The following is a 22938-nucleotide window of genomic DNA, read 5'->3' as shown; positions in this document are numbered from 1 at the left end:
TTGTAAATTAAAAATCTTTTTTTTTGTTAAAATAATTATTATATTATTGATTGATTGACTATAGCTTTTCAAATCACCCAGTATTGCTATCTGTAGTGTTGGTTCTAGGCAAATGTTGCAATTCTTCAGCCATTCCTGGACCTGTGACCAAAAATGAGCTAGATATGGACAATACCAAAATAAATGATCTAATGACTCTGCCTCCTCACAGCAGAATCTGCAGAGCTGGGAAGATTGTATCCCCCATATATATAACATTCTATTAGTTGCAAGAATTTTGTATAGTCATTTATATTGAAAAATTAGAAGTTTTGAATCCGGTGTTGTTTTGCGTATCAATTCATAAACCATGTGCCATGGAATGGGTACATCGAAAATCTCTCCCCAACTATTTTGCAATTTATATGGCACAGCTGTCAGTTTTTTGGTCCTTAAATGAAATTGGTATATGTTTTTATTTATCACACTTTTCTTTAACCATTTATGTTCTTTAATACAGGGCCGACATACAAGTTCCTTACTTTTTTCCCCTTCTACTTGCCTCTTCCATTTTTGTGGTAATGCTGCAATTAATTGGTTGTAATTTTGGGTAGAGCAGACATTTACATATGTCTGTGTTAGCTGCATGTGCGACATAACTCCACCAGTCCTATTTATGATATAATTCACTAAATTTATACCTTTTTTAAAAATTTCTTCCATAAATATTTTTTTTAATCAATTAGTATATTTGAATTTAACCACAATATTTGTTGTACTATTTGTTCCGTCCTTTCAGGTGGATTAAACTGAAATTGCAACCAACTTTCTACGGCTTGTTTAAAAAAGAAAGATATTTTGGAGATTATTTCCTTTTCAAACAACCGAAAGTGAGCAGGTGTAATCTGAATAAAGGGGAAAAGGCCCTTCCTGAATATAGGATGAGACATTCGTACCAATTGACTAGAGAACCAGTTTGGATTTAAGTATAACTTTTGTATGACTGATGCCTTTAGTGAGAGGTCTAATGCATTAAATATTTAATCATTTCTGCCCACCGAATTCATATTCGTTATATAAATAGGCCCTTTTAATTTTATCTGGTTTGCCGTTCCAAATAAAATGGAAACATTTTTGTTCATATAATTTAAAAGCAGATCACTAGGTGTAGGCAAAACCATAAGCAAATAGGTAAACTGTGATATAACTAAGGAGTTAATCAGGGTGATTTTTCCACAAATAGACAGGTATTTTCCTTTCCATGGTAGCAAGATCTTATCTATTTTTGCTAACTTTCTATAAAAATGTATTGGAGTGAGATCATTTCTTTCCTTTGGGATTTGTATACCGAGTATGTCTACATCTCCGTCAGACCATTTAATTGGTAAACTACATGGTAATGTAAAATGTGCATTTTTTAGTGATCCAATACGTAATATGGTACATTTATCATAATTTGGTTTTAATCCAGAGAGGATAGCAAAAGTATCTAGATCCTCTAAGAGGCCGTGGAGAGACTCCAATTGTGGTTTTAAAAGAAAACATGAATCATCAGCGTACAATGACACCTTAGATCTTAGGCCACGGATTTCTAATCCTTTAATATTATTGTTTGATCTAATCTTTGCAGCTAACATTTCGATGGCAATAATAAACAGATATGCCGATAGTGGACAACCCTGTTTTACTCCTTTAGATAGTTTAAAACTTTCTGAGATGTAGACATTATTTATTATTTTACACCTAGGGTTACTATACATAACCTTAACCCATTTTATAAGAGATTCCCCAAAATTGAAATATTCTAGGCATTTATATATAAACTCCAGTCATACTTTATCAAAAGCCTTTTCAAAATCAGCTATGAAAACCAGGCCTTGTGTCCCCGATATTTCATAGTGTTCTATTGTTTCCAGTACTTGTCTTATATTATCTCCAATGTATCGTCCATGTAAAAAAAAAACTGTATACCACTTTTTAGAAAGTGCTTTTATAGTAATTCCTTCAAGAGCAGGTGTTGGCACATTTGCAAGAAAAAGCTCGCTAGAAGGAAGAAACCTTGAGAGGAACAAGTAGACTCCGAAGGGTGGAGACAGATGTTCAGGCTGGGGAAGATGAGAGAAAAAGTAGAGGGTCAGTGAGTGTGTGTCCATCACACGCTCAGGCACTGATTGGATATGTACACAGTCAACTCCCTCTCGTGTATGTCCTTGTGGTGCGCGTGTACCTTTTGCGTGCTCGCATGTCACACACTGTGATTGCGTCGGTCTAATTGCTGGGTGAGGAGGAGAGCATGGCTAATCATTACATGGCTACGTCACTTTGTCAATCGCCACCTCTCTGGCATTTAATCACTACTCATCACCACCATCGCTGTCAGCAAAGGTTAACATGCAGCAATAGTTACCTAGGGTGTCATCAACTTCTGAACTGGAGCAGAAACCATGCCCGCCTCCCTGGAAATAAGTTGCTGTGATGCTAATGGTATGGTAGTGAAAATGCAGGTCTCATATACAAACGTAATATGTTATAATTTTGACATTAAGCTATTTTATGTCTAAGGTTGGAATTTAAATTCAACCTGCACAGACCGTAAGTAATTTGAGGCAATCGCATGACAATCTTCTCGACGCGCGCACACACACACTCCTAGTGCTCAAACATTGCAACTCAAAACCTTGGGAAAGAGAGGAGAGGACTGAAGATGAGAGAAGGAGAGTAGCGGGCAGAAGGAGAGGCGAGCTGGAACAGAGAAAAGAGGACATTGGGAGAGAGGTAGAACAAAATGGAGAGGAGAGAGAGCAGAAAAGGGAAAGATGAAGTCAGAACAGAAGAGCCTACAGCTTCAGGGGAGGAATGTACTGTATTCTCTCAAGGAGTTGTGCAGGTCTCTGAGACACACAGCTCCTTTTAAAAGCACCTAAAGCAAAGACAGAAAGCACTTTACAATATACAGTGCCTGCAGAAAGTGTTCACTTTTTTTTGGCACTGGCCTACACACAATACCCCATATCACATTTAATTTAGACAAATTAATGAAAAGCTGAAATGTCTTGAGTTAATCATTCAACATCTTTGTTATGGTAAGCCTAAATAAATTCAGGAGTAAAAATGTGCTTTACACGGCACATACCAAGTTGCATGGACTCGCTCTGTGTGCAATAATAGTGTTTAACAGGATTTTTGAATGACTACCTCACCTCTGTACACCACATCTACAATTATCTAAGGTCCCTCAGTCGAGCAGGGAATTTCAAACACAGATTCAAACATAAAGATTTTTTTTTTTTTAAGAGAAAAAAAGATTGGTCACATAACACGTTGTGGCAGACAGCAGGGAGTGGGGATTGAAGGGTGATACCTTGTAACCCGCTGGCTCCACCCCTGAGACTTATATGGACTTCCTGCCCCAACGAGGCGAGTCGGTGGATCATTAAGCCTGCACAAAGGGGCAGAGAACGGAGAGTTGTGTGTTATGAAGAGTGTGAGAAAAGAGAAACATCTGTGTGATTACACGTTGTGACCTGGACTGTCTGATTACCCCCACTGTGTTTGGCTGAGGACCCGAGTTTTAGGATTACTCCTGGAGAACGTAACGGACAAGGAGAATGTGCACTGTGCACTGTGAAATGGTTGGTGAATTCCCCCTTTTCCCCAGTGTGCAAAACTCCCTAATAAACTCCACATTTGCATTCTAGTTGTGCTCCTTGTGCGCTTTTGTTATTGAACTTGGTGACGTGGAAACCCCACACCCTTGAACCTGCTACATGTTTAGCAGATGTTATTGCGGGTGTAGTGAAATGCTTGTGTTTCTAGCTCCAACAGTGTAGTAATATCTAACAATTTCACAACAATACACACAAATCTCGGTAGTTAGGTTTTCCAATGCCTCGCAAAGAAGGGCACCTATTGGTAGACGTTGAATATCCCTTTGAGCATGGTGGAGTTATTAATTACACTTGGGATGATGTCTTAATAAACCCAGTCACTACAAAGATACAGGCATCCTTCCTAACTCAGTTGCCAGAGAGGAAGGAAACCGCTCTGGAATTTCACCATGACGCCAATGGTGACTTTTTAAACATGGCTGTAATGGGAGGAAACAGGATGGATCAACAAACATTGTAGTTACTCCACAATACTAACCTAATTGACAGAGTGAAAAGAAAGAAGCCTATTCAGAATAAAAATATTCCAAAACTGTTTGCAACAAGACACTGAAATAATGATGCATTACAGAGTACCACTCTCCATATTTTTAGGCATAGTTGTGGCTGCATCATGTTATGGTTATGCTTGTAATCGTTAAGGACTGGGTAGTTTTTCATAAAAAATAAACTGAATAGAGCTTGTCTATAAAAATTGTCTGTCCCCAGTTGCAACACTCACTAACAAGTTCCAAACTGCCTCTGGAAGCAACTTCAGCACAATAACTGTTCGTCGGGAGCTTCATGAAAAGGGTTTCCATGGCCGAGCACCCGCACACAAGCCTAAGATCACCATGCGCAATACCAAGCATTGGCTGGAGTGGCGTAAAGATCGCCGCCATTGGACTCTGGACCAGTGGCGTTCTCTGGAGTGATGAATCAAACGTTACCATCTGGCAGTCCGAATCTGGGTTTAGCTAATGCCAGGAGAACGCTACCTGCCCCATTGCATAGTGCCAACTGTGGTTGGTGGTAGAGGAATAATGATCTGGGGCTGTTTTTCATAGTTCGGGCTAGGCCCCTTAGTTCCAGTGAAGGCAAATCTTAACACTACAGCATACAATGACATTCTAGACGTTTCTGTGCTTCCACCTTTGTGGCAACAGTTTGGGGAAGGCTCTTTCCTGTTTCAGCATGACAATGCCCCCGTGCACAAAGCGAGGTCCATAATGGTTTGTCGACCTCTTGTGGAAGAACTTGACTGGCCTGCACAGAGCCCTGACCTCAACCCCATCGAACACCTTTGGGATAAATTAGAACGCTGACTGTGAGCCAGGCCTAATCGCCCAACATCAGTGCCCAACCTCACTAATGCTCTTGTGGCTGAATGGAAGCAAGTTCCAGCAATGTTCCAACATCTAGTGGAAAGCCTTTCCAGAAGAGTGGAGGCTTTTATAGCAGCAAAGGGGCGACCACCTCCATATTAATGCGTATGAGATGTTCGACGAGCAGGTGTCCACATACCTTTTGGTCATTTAGTGTAGTTGCATAAAGTGACCTTTCTGTTCTGAGGTAGCTTCTGTAGATACAGTGCCCTCCGTAATTATTGGGACAGTGACATTTTTCTTCTTCTTTTTGCTCTATACTTCAAAACTTTTTAGATTTGAAAACAAACAATGACTATGAGTTTACAGTGCAGGCTGTCAGCTTTAATTTGAGTGTGTATTTTCATCCTTCCCGGGTGAATAATTTCAAAATTACACTTTTTGTACATAGTCCCCACATTTTAGGGGAGCAAAAGTATTGGGACAAATTAACTTAAGTGTATTAAAGTAGTACAAATATAATTTTGTGCCCAATAGAAATGAATGGTAAATAATGTATTGTCATTTTGGAGTAATTTTTATTAAATTCTTAGTAAAAGAAGACTAGAATATCTTTCTACGCACTTCTACATGTGGATGCTATCATGATTACGGATAATCCTGAATGAATTGTCAATAATTAGTGAGAAAGTAATAGAAGCACAAATATCATACCCTCAAGACATGCTAACCACTCACCATTACAATAACAAGGAAGGTTAGCATTTTATATCATATCCCCAAGAGATGCTACCCTCTCACCATTGCAATAACAGGGAAGGTTAGCATTTTGTATCATATCCCCATCTACCCACCATTACAATAACAGGGAAGATTTTATATCATATCCCCAAGAGATGCTACCCTCTCACCATTACAATAACAGCATTTTGTATCATATCCTCTCTCACCATTACAATAACAGGGAAGGTTAGCATTTTATATCATATCCCCAAGAGATGCTACCCTCTCACCATTACAATAACAGGGAAGGTTAGCATTTTATATCATATCCCCAAGAGATGCTACCCTCTCACCATTACAATAACAGGGAAGGTTAGCATTTTATATCATATCCCCAAGAGATGCTACCCTCTCACCATTACAATAACAGGGAAGGTTAGCATTTTATATCATATCTCCAAGGGATGCTACCTCTCCCATTACAATAACAGAGATGCTAGCCATTACAATTTAGCATTTTATATCATATCCCCAAGAGATGCTACCCTCGCACCATTACAATAACAGGGAAGGTTAGCATTTTATATCATATCCCCAAGAGATGCTACCCTCTCACCATTACAATAACAGGGAAGGTTAGCATTTTTTGGGAGGTATGATATTTGTGCATCTATTACTTCCTCACTCATTATTCACAATTTATTCAGGATTGTCCTGGTAGCATCCAACATTCATGTAGAAGTGTTTAGAAACATTTACAATAAATAGTGACTCCAAAATGACGCACTACATTATTTACCATTCATTTCTATAGTTTGAAACAAACTGCAAACGCATCCAACAAATTTGTAGAGTCACAAGCTTGATGTACTGTAGTCATTGCATGCTATGATTATGAGACCAAATACTCAATATTTTACTACTTTAATACACATTTAAGTGAATTTGTCCCAGTACTTTTGCTCTCCTAAAATGTGGGGACTATGTACAAAAAGTGCTGTAATTTTGAAATGGTTCACCTGATGTGGATGAAAATACCCTCATATTAAAGCTGAAAGTTTGCACTTTAACATCCAAAGTAATTGTTTGATTTAAGATATTTTTACTTTTGAAGTATAGTGCCAAAAGACGAAAATGCTTCACTGTCCCAATTACGAAGGGCTCTGTATGTTCTTGTGTTGGTGGTAGGGATGAAAGGACAGAGGTGGGGAGAGAGTGATGAGAGGAGAGCGGTGGAGAAGACACAATTATGAGAGCGAGAGGAGAGAGTGTTTGTGAGGACAGGAATGAGAGGAGAGAGACGGGTGAGAGAAGAGGTGGATAAGATGATGAGAGAGACTGAGGTGGAGAGAAGCGCATGTGAGGACAGCGATATTGTGTGAGCGCCAAGGATGAGAGGTGGGAGTGAGAGAGCGGAGTGCTGAGATGGTGTGAAGCTGACGTTGGAGACAGTGTCCGGGATGGTCAGCTGCGTCTGTCCAGAGTCGGCTCGCACACGTCTACAAGTGGTGTGTTCGTCTTTCTGTGTGAATGAGAAATTGGCTGTGAAATTGTACTGTCCTTGAGCCGTGCTAGTTCATTCGTCGACATGACGTAAGCAGGGTGGACCAGGCTTCTACACACACTCTTCGCTGAAGATCTCACACACACAGATTGAATCTTATCTACATTTACATTACATTTTACATTTAAGTCATTTAGCAGACGCTCTTATCCAGAGCGACTTACAAATTGGTGCATTCACCTTATGACCTCCAGTGGAACAGTAGTGCATCTAAATCTTTTCAGGGGGAGGGGGGGTGAGAGGGATTACTTTATCCTATCCTAGGTATTCCTTAAAGAGGTGGGGTTTCAGGTGTCTCCGGAAGGTGGTGATTGACTCCGCTGTCCTGGCGTCGTGAGGGAGTTTGTTCCACCATTGGGGGGCCAGAGCAGCGAACAGTTTTGACTGGGCTGAGCGGGAACTGTACTTCCTCAGTGGTAGGGAGGCGTATCTAAACCATATAGTACACACTTAACAAGATACTCCTTTTAATTAAACATGTCAACATATTGTCGAATCCTGAGGGCCTTTGAGTGTGTAGACCTTTACTCAATATCATCCATTTACATGTCACTATTGAAAGAGCTTATTGTTCTCTGGAATAAAGGACGGCTCATTATCTGTACAGCGCACACTGCATGGCTGCTGCGTTTGGGAGAGAAAGCACTGCTGGGACTGTTCAGGGAACTGAACTTTCATTCACTTTAACCCAATTCTCCTCTGCTGGTAACCATGGTCACCACTGTTGTAATGCTGGCCCATAGTGACTTGGCCAGGACTGGTGATACCGTAGTGAAAAGTGTGTATGGGAGACAGTGTGAGAAGTGATCAATTAGTTTTTACATGAGCCTGGTTGTCACCAATCTCACCTTATTCCCTATGTAATGCACTACTTTTGACTATGGGGCGATTCTGGTATCTCAGATTGTTCTATAAAAATAAAGTAACACACTTTAATTTTGCTCCCAAACATTAGAACAAAATTAGTGTGCGACTTCCTTTCTTTTTTATAGTTAGTCAGCACCTCTACAAATAATGTTTGGGTGTGCGTCAGCTTCTGCCTTTTACTATCTCAGATTGTTCTGGCAATTCTCACATAAATACTTAATTGGGAAGAAGGATGTTGAACATGCTTTATAACATGTTGTATCACAAACAATTGTTTTGAAAGTCATGATGAAAGTGGCCATTATTATTATTATTATTATCTCAAAAGTACCCTTTGATTTTTATTTTTTGGAACAATATACTCTTTAAACACATCACATTTCCAGTGTAGGCTCTCTGCTACTTTCGAAGAAATTATCCATGTCATACATCGAAACGGACATTATAGGTCATTAAAGGGAAACTACCTCCTAGAACCAACCTCTGTTTATAAATGACCTATGTGGCATCGAAATATGAATTTTAAAGTGTAAATGGGATCATTTTGGTCATAAAGTCAGTCTCGTCCAAAATGACATTTGGAAGTGAGTGCATCACGACGGGTTGGAGATGGATTACTTGCATACCCAATTTTGCTGTCCAATTTTGCTGTCCGAATGCTGTCCAATTACCCAGAGACAACAAGATGTGGTCTGCCCCCAGCTGCCATGTGTTGTCAAGTCTGCAGTGCAAGCACACTTGCTCTGCATAGGAATGGAAATGTTGGAGCAAACTTGTAATGCATTCAACAATATTGGGCAAGATGGTAAGGAATGGATTGTATACAACAACGAATGTACAACATGATGGCTGTGACTTGTGTGTAGTAAGTAGCTCGATAGCTAGCTGGCTAGTTAGCTAGCTATGATACTGGGATGCTGTGATGTACATGTCTATATACATAGCCTCTCCCTAATGTGTAATCTCATGTATTATAGAGAGGAGGATTTGCACCTGACGATTTGATTAGTTAGTTTGATTGAATTTAACATTAGCCAGCTTGCTATCGATAATGTTTCAACTCAAACTGGCTAACTAAGAAGGTCCCTGCTAGCTAACATTAGTTTAAACTCGGACAAAGATAGTGATAACTAACTCGGATTTGCAAGTTTGGTAGCTAGCTAATCTTATGAGAACAGGCATGTTTGGGTTTGCTCTTGATAACTCCGGTACCTGGCGGCATTCTGGAACTGGAAGTCATGAATCAAGGGCTAGGTTACAACTAGCTAGCTAGCATTCAGGGACTTTGTCTGCTATAGTGCTAAAACAACACGCCTGTTCTCATAAAAGTCTATTTTGTATCTTCTACTGTAGGGCAAAAATAAATGAAGGATGGTACTTGTCTAGCCTGAGTAGTGTCCGCAAGCATTCAGTAACATGGTAAAGGCGTCCGCGTCACTGGCCTGAATCTAGTCTGTACTTAGTCACTGTATTAGTATAATTACCTCCAAACTAGAAACATTTTTTTTCTCGCTATATGTTTACTAAGTGATGATATTTTATTTCATTCACATATTATAAAACCTGGTGGACTTGTTGTTCAGAAGTGTCGTGGGGCGGCAGGTAGCTGAGCTTTGGGCCAGTAACCGAAAGGTTGCTGGATCGAATCCCTGAGCTGACGAGGTAAAAAGTCTGTTCTGCCCCTGAGCAAGGCAGTAAGGCACTATTCCCTGGGCGCCGAAGACGTGGGGATGTCGATTATGGCAGCCCCCCTGCACCTCTTATTCAGAGAGGTTGGGTTAAATGCGGAAGACCCATTTCAGTTGAATGCATTGTAGTACAACTGACTAGGTATCCCCCTTTCCCCAATATCAGGACCAGAAGGCTGAGGCAGTACGTGGACAGGAACCCACTTCATGTTGGGCAGATTTGATCTGGTCATAGGTCAAAATACTATCACTTGTATGTCCTGGAACTCGCCTATCAACCATTGGTAATGTAAGCAGTGCTGTCTGTATCAACTGTAACTTGGTTTTCTACAGATGGACAGGAGAGTCCCCTGACTAAAAGAGGTTGATACAGATCTCTGAACTGGGAGAGTCCTTGCGCCCGACATTAAAATGATACAAGATCTATTACTTTTCATTGTATTTTGTTATTATTGAATTGAACGGTGGGAGGAAGGACCCTGTGTATTCTTTAAACATGTCAGGGTCTTATATGGAACACAGTATGAAGGGATGACGGCTAACATGTACCACCAGACAAAATGCTGATAGGTACAGTATCTGTATCGGCTGTGAATGACAATAGAAGATGAGAGACAAGTGTAATATTTGTCAGATTGCTATATTAGCAGAACACCGCTTTTTAAAATTCTACATATATCTGTTACACTTGAAATGTATCAAAACACTTTGTTTAGAATATCTACATAAGCAATTGCACTTATCTTCCTCTGTCGGCTAGTGAGTGCTTCAAAGCTTCCTCCTGGTGGAAGCTTGGTCAGTAGCTAAAGAGTGGTATGAGAAGGGTTCCATCTTCCTGCATCTCACATCTGCCTGTGTTTATTGAACTCTGCCTGCTGGACCAATGGGTTGAGGCAAACTGTCATATTGTAGGTCCGGCCCTAATTTGTGTGCTAACCAGGAGCTGCATGGCAAATGGTCCAGGAACACAAGGAAAGCACAAAGGACCATGCCCAAGGACTAGTTAGCCCTTTTCCCTCTGAGGGGACAAAATACATCTCTGTTACAGTATCCAGAGGACTGACTATTGAATGTGTGACAGAATAATACTATAGTATCCATGTTTTGTATCCATCTGAAACTTGTTCACTGGGGATAACTGATGCTACCTACAGTGCATTCGGAAAGTATTCAGACCACTTCCCTTTTCCACATGTTGTTACATTACAGCCTTATTCTAAAATGAATTCAATAAAAAATCAATCTATACACAATTCCCCCCCCAAATTTTTTATTTATTTATTTATTTTATTTCACCTTTATTTAACCAGGTAGGCAAGTTGAGAACAAGTTCTCATTTACAATTGCGACCTGGCCAAGATAAAGCAAAGCAGTTCGACAGATACAACGACACAGAGTTACACATGGAGTAAAACAAACATACAGTCAATAATACAGTATAAACAAGTCTGTATACAACGTGAGCAAATGAGGAGAGAAGGGAGGTAAAGGCAAAAAAGGCCATGGTGGCAAAGTAAATACAATATAGCAAGTAAAACACTGGAATGGTAGTTTTGCAATGGAAGAATGTGCAAAGTAGAAATAAAAATAATTGGGTGCAAAGGAGCAAAATAAATTAATTAATTAAATGCAGTTGGGAAAGAGGTAGTTGTTTGGGCTAAATTATAGGTGGGCTATGTACAGGTGCAGTAATCTGTAAGATGCTCTGACAGTTGGTGCTTAAAGCTAGTGAGGGAGATAAGTGTTTCCAGTTTCAGAGATTTTTGTAGTTCGTTCCAGTCATTGGCAGCAGAGAACTGGAAGGAGAGGCGGCCAAAGAAAGAATTGGTTTTGGGGGTGACTAGAGAGATATACCTGCTGGAGCGTGTGCTACAGGTGGGAGATGCTATGGTGACCAGCGAGCTGAGATAAGGGGGGACTTTACCTAGCAGGGTCTTGTAGATGACATGGAGCCAGTGGGTTTGGCGACGAGTATGAAGCGAGGGCCAGCCAACGAGAGCGTACAGGTCGCAATGGTGGGTAGTATATGGGGCTTTGGTGACAAAACGGATTGCACTGTGATAGACTGCATCCAATTTGTTGAGTAGGGTATTGGAGGCTATTTTGTAAATGACATCGCCAAAGTCGAGGATTGGTAGGATGGTCAGTTTTACAAGGGTATGTTTGGCAGCATATGAGTGAAGGATGCTTTGTTGCGAAATAGGAAGCCAATTCTAGATTTAATTTTGGATTGGAGATGTTTGATATGGGTCTGGAAGTCTAACCAGACACCTAAGTATTTGTAATTGTCCACGTATTCTAAGTCAGAGCCGTCCAGAGTAGTGATGTTGGACAGGCGGGTAGGTGCAGGTAGCGATCGGTTGAAGAGCATGCATTTTGTTTTACTTGTATTTAAGAGCATTTGGAGGCCACGGAAGGAGAGTTGTATGGCATTGAAGCTTGCCTGGAGGGTTGTTAACACAGTGTCCAAAGAAGGGCCGGAAGTATACAGAATGGTGTCGTCTGCGTAGAGGTGGATCAGAGACTCACCAGCAGCAAGAGCGACCTCATTGATGTATATAGAGAAGAGAGTTGGTCCAAGAATTGAACCCTGTGGCACCCCCATAGAGACTGCCAGAGGTCCGGACAGCAGACCCTCCGATTTGACACACTGAAATCTATCAGAGAAGTAGTTGGTGAACCAGGCGAGGCAATCATTTGAGAAACCAAGGCTGTCGAGTCTGCCGATGAGGATGTGGTGATTGACAGAGTCGAAAGCCTTGGCCAGATCAATGAATACGGCTGCACAGTAATGTTTCTTATCGATGGCGGTTAAGATATCGTTTAAGGACCTTGAGCGTGGCTGAGGTGCACCCATGACCAGCTCTGAAACCAGATTGCATAGCAGAGAAGGTATGGTGAGATTCGAAATGGTCGGTAATCTGTTTGTTGACTTGGCTTTCGAAGACCTTAGAAAGGCATGGTAGGATAGATATAGGTCTATAGCAGTTTGGGTCAAGAGTGTCCCCCCCTTTGAAGAGGGGGATGACCGCAGCTGCTTTCCAATCTTTGGGAATCTCAGACGACACGAAAGAGAGGTTGAACAGGCTAGTAATAGGGGTGGCAACAATTTCAGCAGATAATTTTAGAAAGAAAGGGTCCAGATTGTCTAGCCCGGCTGATTTGTAGGGGTCCAGATTTTTCAGCTCTTTCAGAACATCAGCTGAACGGATTTGGGAGAAGGAGAAATGGGGAAGGCTTGGGCGAGTTGCTGTTGGGGGTGCAGTGCTGTTGACCGGGTAGGAGTAGCCAGGTGGAAAGCATGGCCAGCCGTAGAAAAATGCTTATTGAAATTCTCAATTATGGTGGATTTATCAGTGGTGACAGTGTTTCCTATCTTCAGTGCAGTGGGCAGCTGGGAGGAGGTGTTCTTATTCTCCATGGACTTTACAGTGTCCCAGAACTTTTTTGAGTTAGTGTTGCAGGAAGCAAATTTCTGCTTGAAAAAGCTAGCCTTGGCTTTTCTAACTGCCTGTGTATAACGGTTTCTAGCTTCCCTGAACAGCTGCATATCACGGGGGCTGTTCGATGCTAATGCAGAACGCCATAGGATGTTTTTGTGTTGGTTAAGGGCAGTCAGGTCTGGGGAGAACCATGGGCTATATCTGTTCCTGGTTCTAAATTTCTTGAATGGGGCATGTTTATTTAAGATGGTTAGGAAGGCATTTTTTTTTAAATATCCAGGCATCCTCTACTGACGGGATGAGATCAATATCCTTCCAGGATACTCCGGCCAGGTCGATTAGAAAGGCCTGCTCGCTGAAGTGTTTCAGGGAGCGTTTTACAGTGATGAGTGGAGGTCGTTTGACCGCTGACCCATTACGGATGCAGGCAATGAGGCAGTGATCGCTGAGATATTGGTTGAAGACAGCAGAGGTGTATTTAGAGGGGAAGTTGGTTAGGATGATATCTATGAGGGTGCCCGTGTTCAAGGCTTTGGGGGGGTACCTGGTAGGTTCATTGATAATTTGTGTGAGATTGAGGGCATCAAGTTTAGATTGTAGGATGGCTGGGGTGTTAAGCATGTTCCAGTTTAGGTCGCCTAGCAGCACGAGCTCTGAAGATAGATGGGGGGCAATCAGTTCACATATGGTGTCCAGAGCACAGCTGGGGGCAGAGGGTGGTCTATAGCAGGCGGCAACGGTGAGAGACTTGTTTTTAGAGAGGTGGATTTTTAAAAGTAGAAGTTCAAATTGTTTGGGTACAGACCTGGATAGTAGGACAGAACTCTGCAGGCTATCTTTGCAGTAGATTGCAACACCGCCCCCTTTGGCAGTTCTATCTTGTCTGAAAATGTTGTAGTTTGGTCTTCCTAAGTGGTCTTCCTAAGCCAGGATTCAGACACAGCTAGAACATCCGGGTTGGCAGAGTGTGCTAAAGCAGTGAATAGAACAAACTTAGGGAGGAGGCTTCTAATGTTAACATGCATGAAACCAAGGCTATTACGGTTACAGAAGTCATCAAAAGAGAGCGCCTGGGGAATAGGAGTGGAACTAGGTACTGCAGGGCCTGGATTCACCTCTACATCGCCAGAGGAACATAGGAGGAGAAGAATAAGGGTGCGGCTAAAAGCAATAAGAATTGGTCGTCTAGAACGTCTGGAACAGAGAGTAAAAGGAGGTTTCTGGGGGCGATAAAATAGCATCAAGGTATAATGTACAGACAAAGGTATGGTAGGATGTGAATACAGTGGAGGTAAACCTAGGTATTGAGTGATGAAGAGAGAGATATTGTCTCTAGAAACATCATTGAAACCAGGAGATGTCATAGCATGTGTGGGTGGTGGAACTAATAAATTGGATAAGGTATAGTGAGCAGGACTAGAGGCTCTACAGTGAAATAAGCCAATAAACACTAACCAGAACAGCAATGGACAAGACATATTGACATTAAGGAGAGGCATCCTTAGTCGAGTGATCAAAAGGGTCCAGTGTGTTGTTAGCCACCTCTTGCGTTCCGTCAGTAGATTAGTGAGGTTCCGTGTGGTAGAGGGGATTAATCCAAATCACACAAACAAAATAAATAAATAAATAAATAAATAAAATAAACATTAGATATAGAGGCCCAAGAAGAAACATAATAATAATACAAATAAATAAATTGTCCGATTGTCTATTCTGAGAGCAGCCGGTAAGACAGCTAACGGTTAGCAGGCCGCAGATGGGCGTCCAGGTAACGTCGCGACGGAGGAGCCAGCCGGATCTCCTTCGGGTAGATAACGTCGGCAGTCCAGTTGTGAAGGCCCGGTGGGGCTCCGCGTAGGCAGTAAAACAGGTCCGGATAGGTGACTGCAGCCCAGGAGTGATTGATGGAACTCAGCAGTGATTGACGGAGCTGGCTAGCTCCGGAGTAATTGATGTTTGCTCCAGAATCGACGAAAGCAGATAGTCACACGGATAGCAGCTAGCTAGCTGTGAGATCCGGGTATGAATGTCCAGAGAGCAGTTGAAATCCAGGGACATGGAGAGAAAAATTGGTCCGGTATGTTCCGTTCCGAGCCGCGTTGCGCCGTACAAAACTGGCGATAGATTTTCGAGCTAAAGGATAGCTGATGACCACAAACCGTGGTTAGCTGAATACTAACGATTAGCCAGTAAAGAAGCTAACTAGCTTCTGGATTAGCTTCTGGGCTAGCTTCTGGATAGCTCCTGGCTAGCTTCTGGCTAGTTTCTGGCTAGCTTCTTGGAGTTTCTGGCTAGCTTCTTGGAGTTTCTAGCTAGCTTCGAGGTTTGAGGTAAATAATACTTATTTATAAATATAAATTGATGAGGCGGGTTGCAGGAGAGTGTTTTGAAGATGAGTTGATGGAAAATAAAAAATAAAATGTATGTGAAAAAAGTTGTAAATATATATATATATATATACAGGACACGACAAGACGAGGACAAAAGACGTCTGAACTGCTATGCCATCAAAATGACAAAGCAAAAACAGGTTTTTATGACATTTACATAGAAATACGACATATACATAAATATTCAGACCCTTTCCTATGAGACTCAAAATTGAGCTGAAAAGTTGATTTGAAAAGGCACACGCCTGTCTATATAAGTTCCCACAGTTGACAGTGCATGTCAGAGCAAAAACCAAGCCATGATGTCGAAGGAGTTGTCCGTAGAGCTCTGAGACAGGATTGTGTTGAGGCACAGATCTGGGGAAGGGTACCAAAAAATGTCTCCAGAACACAGTGGACTCCATCATTCTTAAATGGAAGAAGTTTGGAACCACCAAGGCCCTTCCTAGAGCTGGCTGCCCGGCCAAACTGAACAATCGGGGGAGAAGTGCCTTGGTCAGGGAGGTGACCAAGAACCCAATGGTCATTCTGACAGAGCTCCAGAGTTCCTCTGTGGAGATGGGAGAACCTTCCAGAAGGGCAACCATCTATGCAGCACTTCACAAATCAGGCCTTTGTGGTAGAGTGGCCAGGCCACTCCTCAGTAAAAGGAAAATGACAGCCCGCTTGGAGTTTGCCAAAGGCACCTAAGGACTCTCAGACCATGAGAAACAAGATTCTCTGGTCTGATGAAACCAGACTGAACTCTTTGGCCTGATTGCCAAGCTTCACGTCTGGAGGAAACCTTGCGCCATCCCTACGGTGAAGCATGGTGGTGGCAACATGCTGTGGGGATATTTTTCAGTGGCAGGGACTGGGAGACAGGATTGAGGGAAAGATGATCGGAGGAAAGTACAGATATCCTTGATGAAAACCTGCTTACGCAATGGACTAACCGCTTGGAAAATTCCAGAAAATATGTCATGGCTTTAGAAGCTTCTGTTAGACTAATTTACATAATTTGAGTCAATTGGAGGTGTACCTGTGGCTGTATTTCAAGGCCTACCTTCAAACTCAGTGCCTCTTTGCTTGACATCATGGGAAAATCAAAAAGAATCAGCCAAGTCCTCAGAAAAAAAGTTGTAGACCTCCACAAATCTGGTTCATCCTTGAAAGCAATTTCCAAACGCCTGAAGGTACCGCGTTCATTTGTACAAACAATACTATGTAAGTATATAAACACCATGGGACCACGCAGTCGTCATACCACTCAGGAAGGAGATGCGTTCTGTCTCCTAGAGATGAAGGTACTTTGGTGCGAAAAGTGCAAATCAATCCCAGAACAACAGCAAATGACCTTGTGAAGAAACGGGTACAAAAGTATCTATATCCACAGTAAAACGAGTCCAAAATCGACATAACATGAAAGGCCGCTCAGCAAGAAAGAAGCCACTGCTCCAAAACCACCATAGAAAAGGCAGACTACGGTTTGCAACTGCACATGGGTTCAAAGATCGTACTTTTTGGAGAAATATCCTCTTGTCTGATGAAACACAAATAGAACTGTTTGGCTATAATGACCATTGTTATGTTTGGAGGAAAATGGGGGAGGGGGCTTGCAAGCCGACGAACACCATCCCAACCGTGAAGCATGGGGGTGGCAGCATCATGTTGTGGGGGTGCTTTGCTGCAGGAGGGACTGGTGCACTTCACAAAATAGGTGGCTTCATGAGGAAGCAAAAGTATGTGGATATATTGAAGCAACATCTCAAGACATCAAATTGTATTGGTCACATACACATGGTTAGCAGATGGTAATGCGAGTGTAGCGAAATGCTTGTGCTTCTAGTCCAACCATGCAGTAATATCTCACAAGTGATCTAACAAGTTCACAACAACAAAGGAATGAATAAGAATATGTACATATAAATATATGGATGAGCGATGGCAGAACGGCATAGGCAAGATGCAGTAGATGGTATAGAGTACAGTATATACATATGAGATGAGTAATGTAGGGTATGTAAACATTTTATAAAGTGGCATTGTTTAATGTGACTAGTGATACATGCATTACATCCAATTTTTAATAATTAAATTGGAGATTTGAGTCAGTGTGTTGGCAGCAGCCACTCAATGTTAGTGATGGCTGTTTAACTGTCTGATGGCCTTGAGATAGAAGCTGTTTATCAGTCTCTCAGTCCCAGCTTTGATGCACCTGTACTGACCTCGTCTTCTGGATAATAGCGGGGTGAACAGGCAGTGGCTCGGGTGTCAGTGGCTTTTGTCCCTGATGATCTTTTTGGCCTTCCTGTGACATCGGGGGGTGTAGGTGTCCTGGAGGGCAGGTAGTTTGTCCCCGGTGATGCGTTGTGCAGACCTCACTACCCTCTGGAGAGCCTTACGGTTGTGGGCGGAGCAGTTGCCGTACCAGGTGGTGATACAGCCCAACAGGATGCTCTCGATTGTGCATTTGTAAAAGTTTGTGAGTGTTTTTGGTGACAAGCCAAATTTCTTCAACCTCCTGAGGTTGAAGAGGCACTGTTGTGCCTTCTTCACCACACTGTCTGTGTGGTGGTTTTGTCCGTGATGTGTACGCTGTGGAACTTAAAACTTTCCACCTTCTCCACTACTGTCCCGTCGATGTGGATAGGGGGGTGCTCCCTCTGCTGTTTCCTGAAGTCCACAATCATCTCCTTTATTTTGTTGAGTGTGAGGTTATTTTCCCTGACACCACAGTCCAAGGGCCCTCACCTCCTCCCTGTAGGTCGTCTCGTCGTTGTTGGTAATCAAGCCTACCACTGTAGTGTCGTCTGCAAACTTGATGATTGAGTTGGATGCGTGCATGGCTACGCAGTCATGGGTGAACAGGGAGTACAGGAGAGGGCTGAGAACGCACCCTCGTGGGACCCCAGTGTTGAGGATCAGCGAGGTGGAGATGTTGTTTCCTACCCTCACCACCTGGGGGCGTCCCGTCAGAAAGTCAAGGACCAAGTTGCACAGGGCGGGGTCGAGCCCAAGGGTCTCGAGCTTAATGACGAGTTTGGAGGGTACTATGGTGTTAAATGCTGAGCTGTAGTCGATGAACAGCATTCTTACATAGGTATTCCTCTTGTCCAGATGGGTTAGGGCAGTGTGCAGTGTTATTGCGTCGTCTTTTTTAATTAACATTTTTTTTTTCACCTTTATTTAACCAGGTAGGCTAGTTGAGAACAAGTTCTCATTTGCAACTGCGACCTGGCCAAGATAAAGCATAGCAGTGTGAACAGACAACACAGAGTTACACATGGAGTAAACAATTAACAAGTCAATAACACAGTAGAGAAAAAAAATGGGAGTCTATATACATTGTGTGCAAAAGGCATGAGGCGAATAATTACAATTTTGCAGATTAACACTGGAGTGATAAATGATCAGATGGTCATGTACAGGTAGAGATATTGGTGTGCAAAAGAGCAGAAAAGTAAATAAATAAAAACAGTATGGGGATGAGGTAGTTGAAAATGGGTGGGCTATTTACCAATACATTTACATTTAAGTCATTTAGCAGACGCTCTTATCCAGAGCGACTTAGACTATGTACAGCTGCAGGTCTGTCGACCTATTGGGGTAGTAAGCAAATTGGAGTGGGTCTAGGGCAGGGGTGTCAAAGTCAAATGGACGGAGGGCCAAATAAAAAAATCAGCTACAAGACGAGGGCCGGACTGTTCGAATGTTCATTGAAAATTTTTTAAATGACGCATATAGTCTAGTGAACCTAATTGAACCTACTGAAAACCTAACAAATATATTACAATATGATCAGATAAATAAAGCAATATTTTCTTATGGCTCTGTCAGTAATCTTTAATTTTCAACAGACACAAAAGACAAATTTCCTTTATATAAATATCCCCATAACATGAACATTAAATGAAAGAAACCGGTATTCAAGGCACCATCAGTAGACTATATTTTCTATTTTAGCAAAAGTGGGCTAAATTTACTTCAAAGAAAAAACAATAATAGCAATTTTCTATCATCCACTCAACTGAAATATTTTTAAAATATAATTGGATTGAAATACAAAAAAATAAAGTGCAAAAATCTATTAATCAAAAACAACACTTTGTTTAAGGAGAAGTAACATGCAGTGAAAACAAATATTAAATTTTAACTTTTAAACTTGAACTGAGTAAAAACTCTAAATATGTGATTGCACAGTAATGTTCACTTGTTTGAGGTTGAGGGTGATACTTGGTGGTGTCCCATCTTTTCCACAAGTTCATCAATGTTCACTGAAGAAATCCTCAGAATTGAGTGGAGGTGTTCAGCAGTAAGTCGACTTCTGTGTGATGTTTTGTTCAGGTTCATCAAAGAAAACAGTTGTTCACACAGGTATGTGCTGCCAAACATAGACAACGTTTGAGCAGCCTGGATGCGCAGCTGGGGCATTGTGCCGGGGAGGAAACGGGCGAACTCCGCAGCACCCACTGCCGCATATTTTGCCCTCAGTGCATCATTGCATTGGAGGTCAATCAACTCCATTTGGAGGTTTGGTGGTGAGCTTTCCACGTCAACAGCAAATGGGTTACCGAGCAGTTCCAACCTGCTTTTTTGTGCTTCAAAGTCAGCAAATCGGCGTCGAAAGTCAGCGGCAAGCATACCTATTTTATCAGCCAACTGTGTGCTCGGGAACGCACTGGTAGAGAGCTTCCTCTGCCTTTTGTAGCCTTTGTTCCATGTCCATATTCTTGTTTTTGTCCGCGTGTTTCGTTTCATAATGTCAGATTATACTCTTTCAGTACCGCCACACTTTCTCCACACAGAAGACACACAGGTTTTCCAGCTACCTTCGTGAACATATACTCCGACTCCCACCTTGTTTGAAACCCCCGGTTCTCAGTATCCACCTTCCGTTTTGCCATTTTTGATGGGTATCTGAAAGTTAATTTTACTGTGATGCTGACGACTGCTGTGCCAATAAATATTGAAATGAAGCAGCCTACTGCTCGGTGCGTCACCTTTGCATTGTGGGAAATGTAGTATTGGTGCGTGTAAAAGATCTGCGGGCTGCCGGCTTGCTGCGGGCCGGTTCTAATAATAAATCAAGATCATCCCAGGGGCCGTAAAAAACCTTCTTGCGGGCCGGATGTGGCCCGCGGGCCTTGACTCTGACATATGTGGTCTAGGGTGTCCGGTAGGGTGGAGGTGATATGATCCTTGACTAGTCTCTCAAAGCACTTCATGATGACGGAAGTGAGTGCTATGGGGCGATAGTCGAATAGTTCAGTTACCTTAGCTTTCTTGGGAACAGGAACAATGGTGGCCCTCTTGAAGCATGTGGGAACAGCAGACTGGGATAAGGATTGATTGAATATGTCCGTAAACACACCAGCCAGCTGGTCTGCGCATGCTCTGAGGACACGGCTAGGGATGCCGTCTGGGCCGGCAGCCTTGCGAGAGTTAACACGTTTAAATGTTTCACTCACGTTGGCTGCGGTGAAGGAGAGCCCGCAGGTTTTGGTTGCGGGCCGTTTCGGTGGCACTGTATTGTCCTCAAAGCGAGCAACGAAGTTTAGTTTGTCTGGGAGCAAGACATCGGGGTCCCCGACGGGGCTGGTTTTCTTTTTGTAGTCCGTGATTGACTGTAGATCCTGCCACATACCTCTCGTGTCTGAACCGTTGAATTGCGACTCTACTTTGTCTCTATACTGACGCTTAGCTTGTTTGATTTCCTTGCGGCGGGAATAGCTACACTGTTTGTATTCAGTCATGTTTCCGGTCACCTTGCCCTGATTAAAAGCAGAGGTTTGCGCTTTCAGTTTTGCACGAATGCTGCCATCAATCCACGGTGTCTGGTTGGGGAAGGTTTTAATATTCGCCGTGGGTACAACATCATCGATGCACTTGCTAATAAACTCGCTCACCGAATCAGCATATACATCAATGTTGTTGTTCGACGCTATCCAGAACATATCTTTATAAATATAACTTTATAAATACATTTGATTGATTGATAGTGCCGCGGCAATTCACCTAGCTTCCAAATAGGGGAGAAATTCTAGATACCTTTTAATGTGTGTGTTTCTGTGTTTTTCCTCAGATCAGCCATGGATGTGGAACATTCCCTACACCCAGGCTCCAGACACACACGGTAACATCTGGGTCCCCTCCTGAACCACCACGCCAGACACACACACACACACGTTCCCTTAAACATCCAGTTACCCGGACCCCTTGCCAGACCTTCCACAGTCTGCTCCTATGGTGCACAGACAGGCTAAATCAAATGGAATAGAGGACGAGACACTGTTACTCTCTCTCTCTCTCTCTGTCTGTCTCCCCTTCTCACTACCTGTCCAGTCCAACTCTGTCTCCTTAGTACAATTATAACTGTCTGTCATCTCTCATTCGTGTCAACCTTCTCCCTACCCTTCCTCCCTCCTTTTTTTCATACTGTCTGTCTCTCACTTGTCTTCAGTAACTCTGACCTAAAGGCATCTCTTACTTTCCATTACCTGGTGCTAAAGTGAGGAGATGACCTCCTCTCTCGCTTTTGTATACTGGCCTCACTCTAGTGGCTGGCCAAACCTCCTGCAGAACTACTTTGTTTGCAGACTTTTGTTCCAGCCCTACTCAAACACGTTGGTATTACATTGTTTTGTTATTGTAGCTATTCATTTAATCATGTACTGTAAGTTTCCTTTTTAATATGTGCAAAAAAAATCACTCACCATGTTTGTTATTAAAAATAATTGTACAAATCCCAAGTATGATGAATCTCAATTATGTGTATATTTGTAGAAAATGAAGAACATTTTATTTTGGGGGATAAAAATCTATACTCATATGTATGTGTATATATATATATATATATATATATACTGTACATACACTTAGGTTGGAGTCATTAAAACATGTTTTTCAACCACTCCACAAATTTCTTGTTAACAATCTAGTTTTGGCAAATCGGTTAGGGTATCTCATTTTTCCAACAATTGTTTACAGGCAGATTATTTCACTTATAATTCACTGTATCACAATTCCAGTGGGTCAAGTTTTACATACACCAAATTGACTGTGCCTTCTCAACAGCTTGGAAAATTCCAGAAAATGATGTCATGGCTTTAGAATCTTCTTATAGGCTAATTGACATCATTTGAGTTAATGAGAGGTGTACCTGTGGCTGTATTTCAAGGCCTACCTTCAAACTCAGTGCCTCTTTGCTTGACATCATGGGAAAATCAAAGGAAATCAGCCAAGACCTCAGAAAAAAAGTTTTAGACCTCATCCTTGGGAGAAATTTCCAAACGCCTGAAGGTACCACGTTCATCTGTACAAACAATAGTAT

General features: G+C 42.2%; 1 protein-coding gene across 2 annotated transcripts in view; it reads left to right on the top strand.

The window, feature by feature from the left end:
- The window catches only part of tdp1 (tyrosyl-DNA phosphodiesterase 1), a 94401-nt gene extending 72044 nt beyond the window's left edge, over positions 1-22357 (top strand). For both annotated transcript variants that reach the window (XM_029687518.2, XM_065004113.1), the window contains exon 16: positions 21691-22357. In XM_029687518.2, the coding sequence (XP_029543378.2) occupies positions 21691-21764 (74 nt within the window). In that variant the 3' untranslated portion in view covers positions 21765-22357. The remainder of the gene's footprint in view (positions 1-21690) is intronic.
- The last annotated feature ends 581 nt before the right edge of the window (positions 22358-22938 follow it).

This window comes from Oncorhynchus nerka, linkage group LG18, assembly GCF_034236695.1.
Source record: "Oncorhynchus nerka isolate Pitt River linkage group LG18, Oner_Uvic_2.0, whole genome shotgun sequence".
NCBI classification, from domain to species: Eukaryota; Metazoa; Chordata; class Actinopteri; order Salmoniformes; family Salmonidae; genus Oncorhynchus; species Oncorhynchus nerka.
This window is presented reverse-complemented; position numbering and strand designations above follow the sequence as displayed.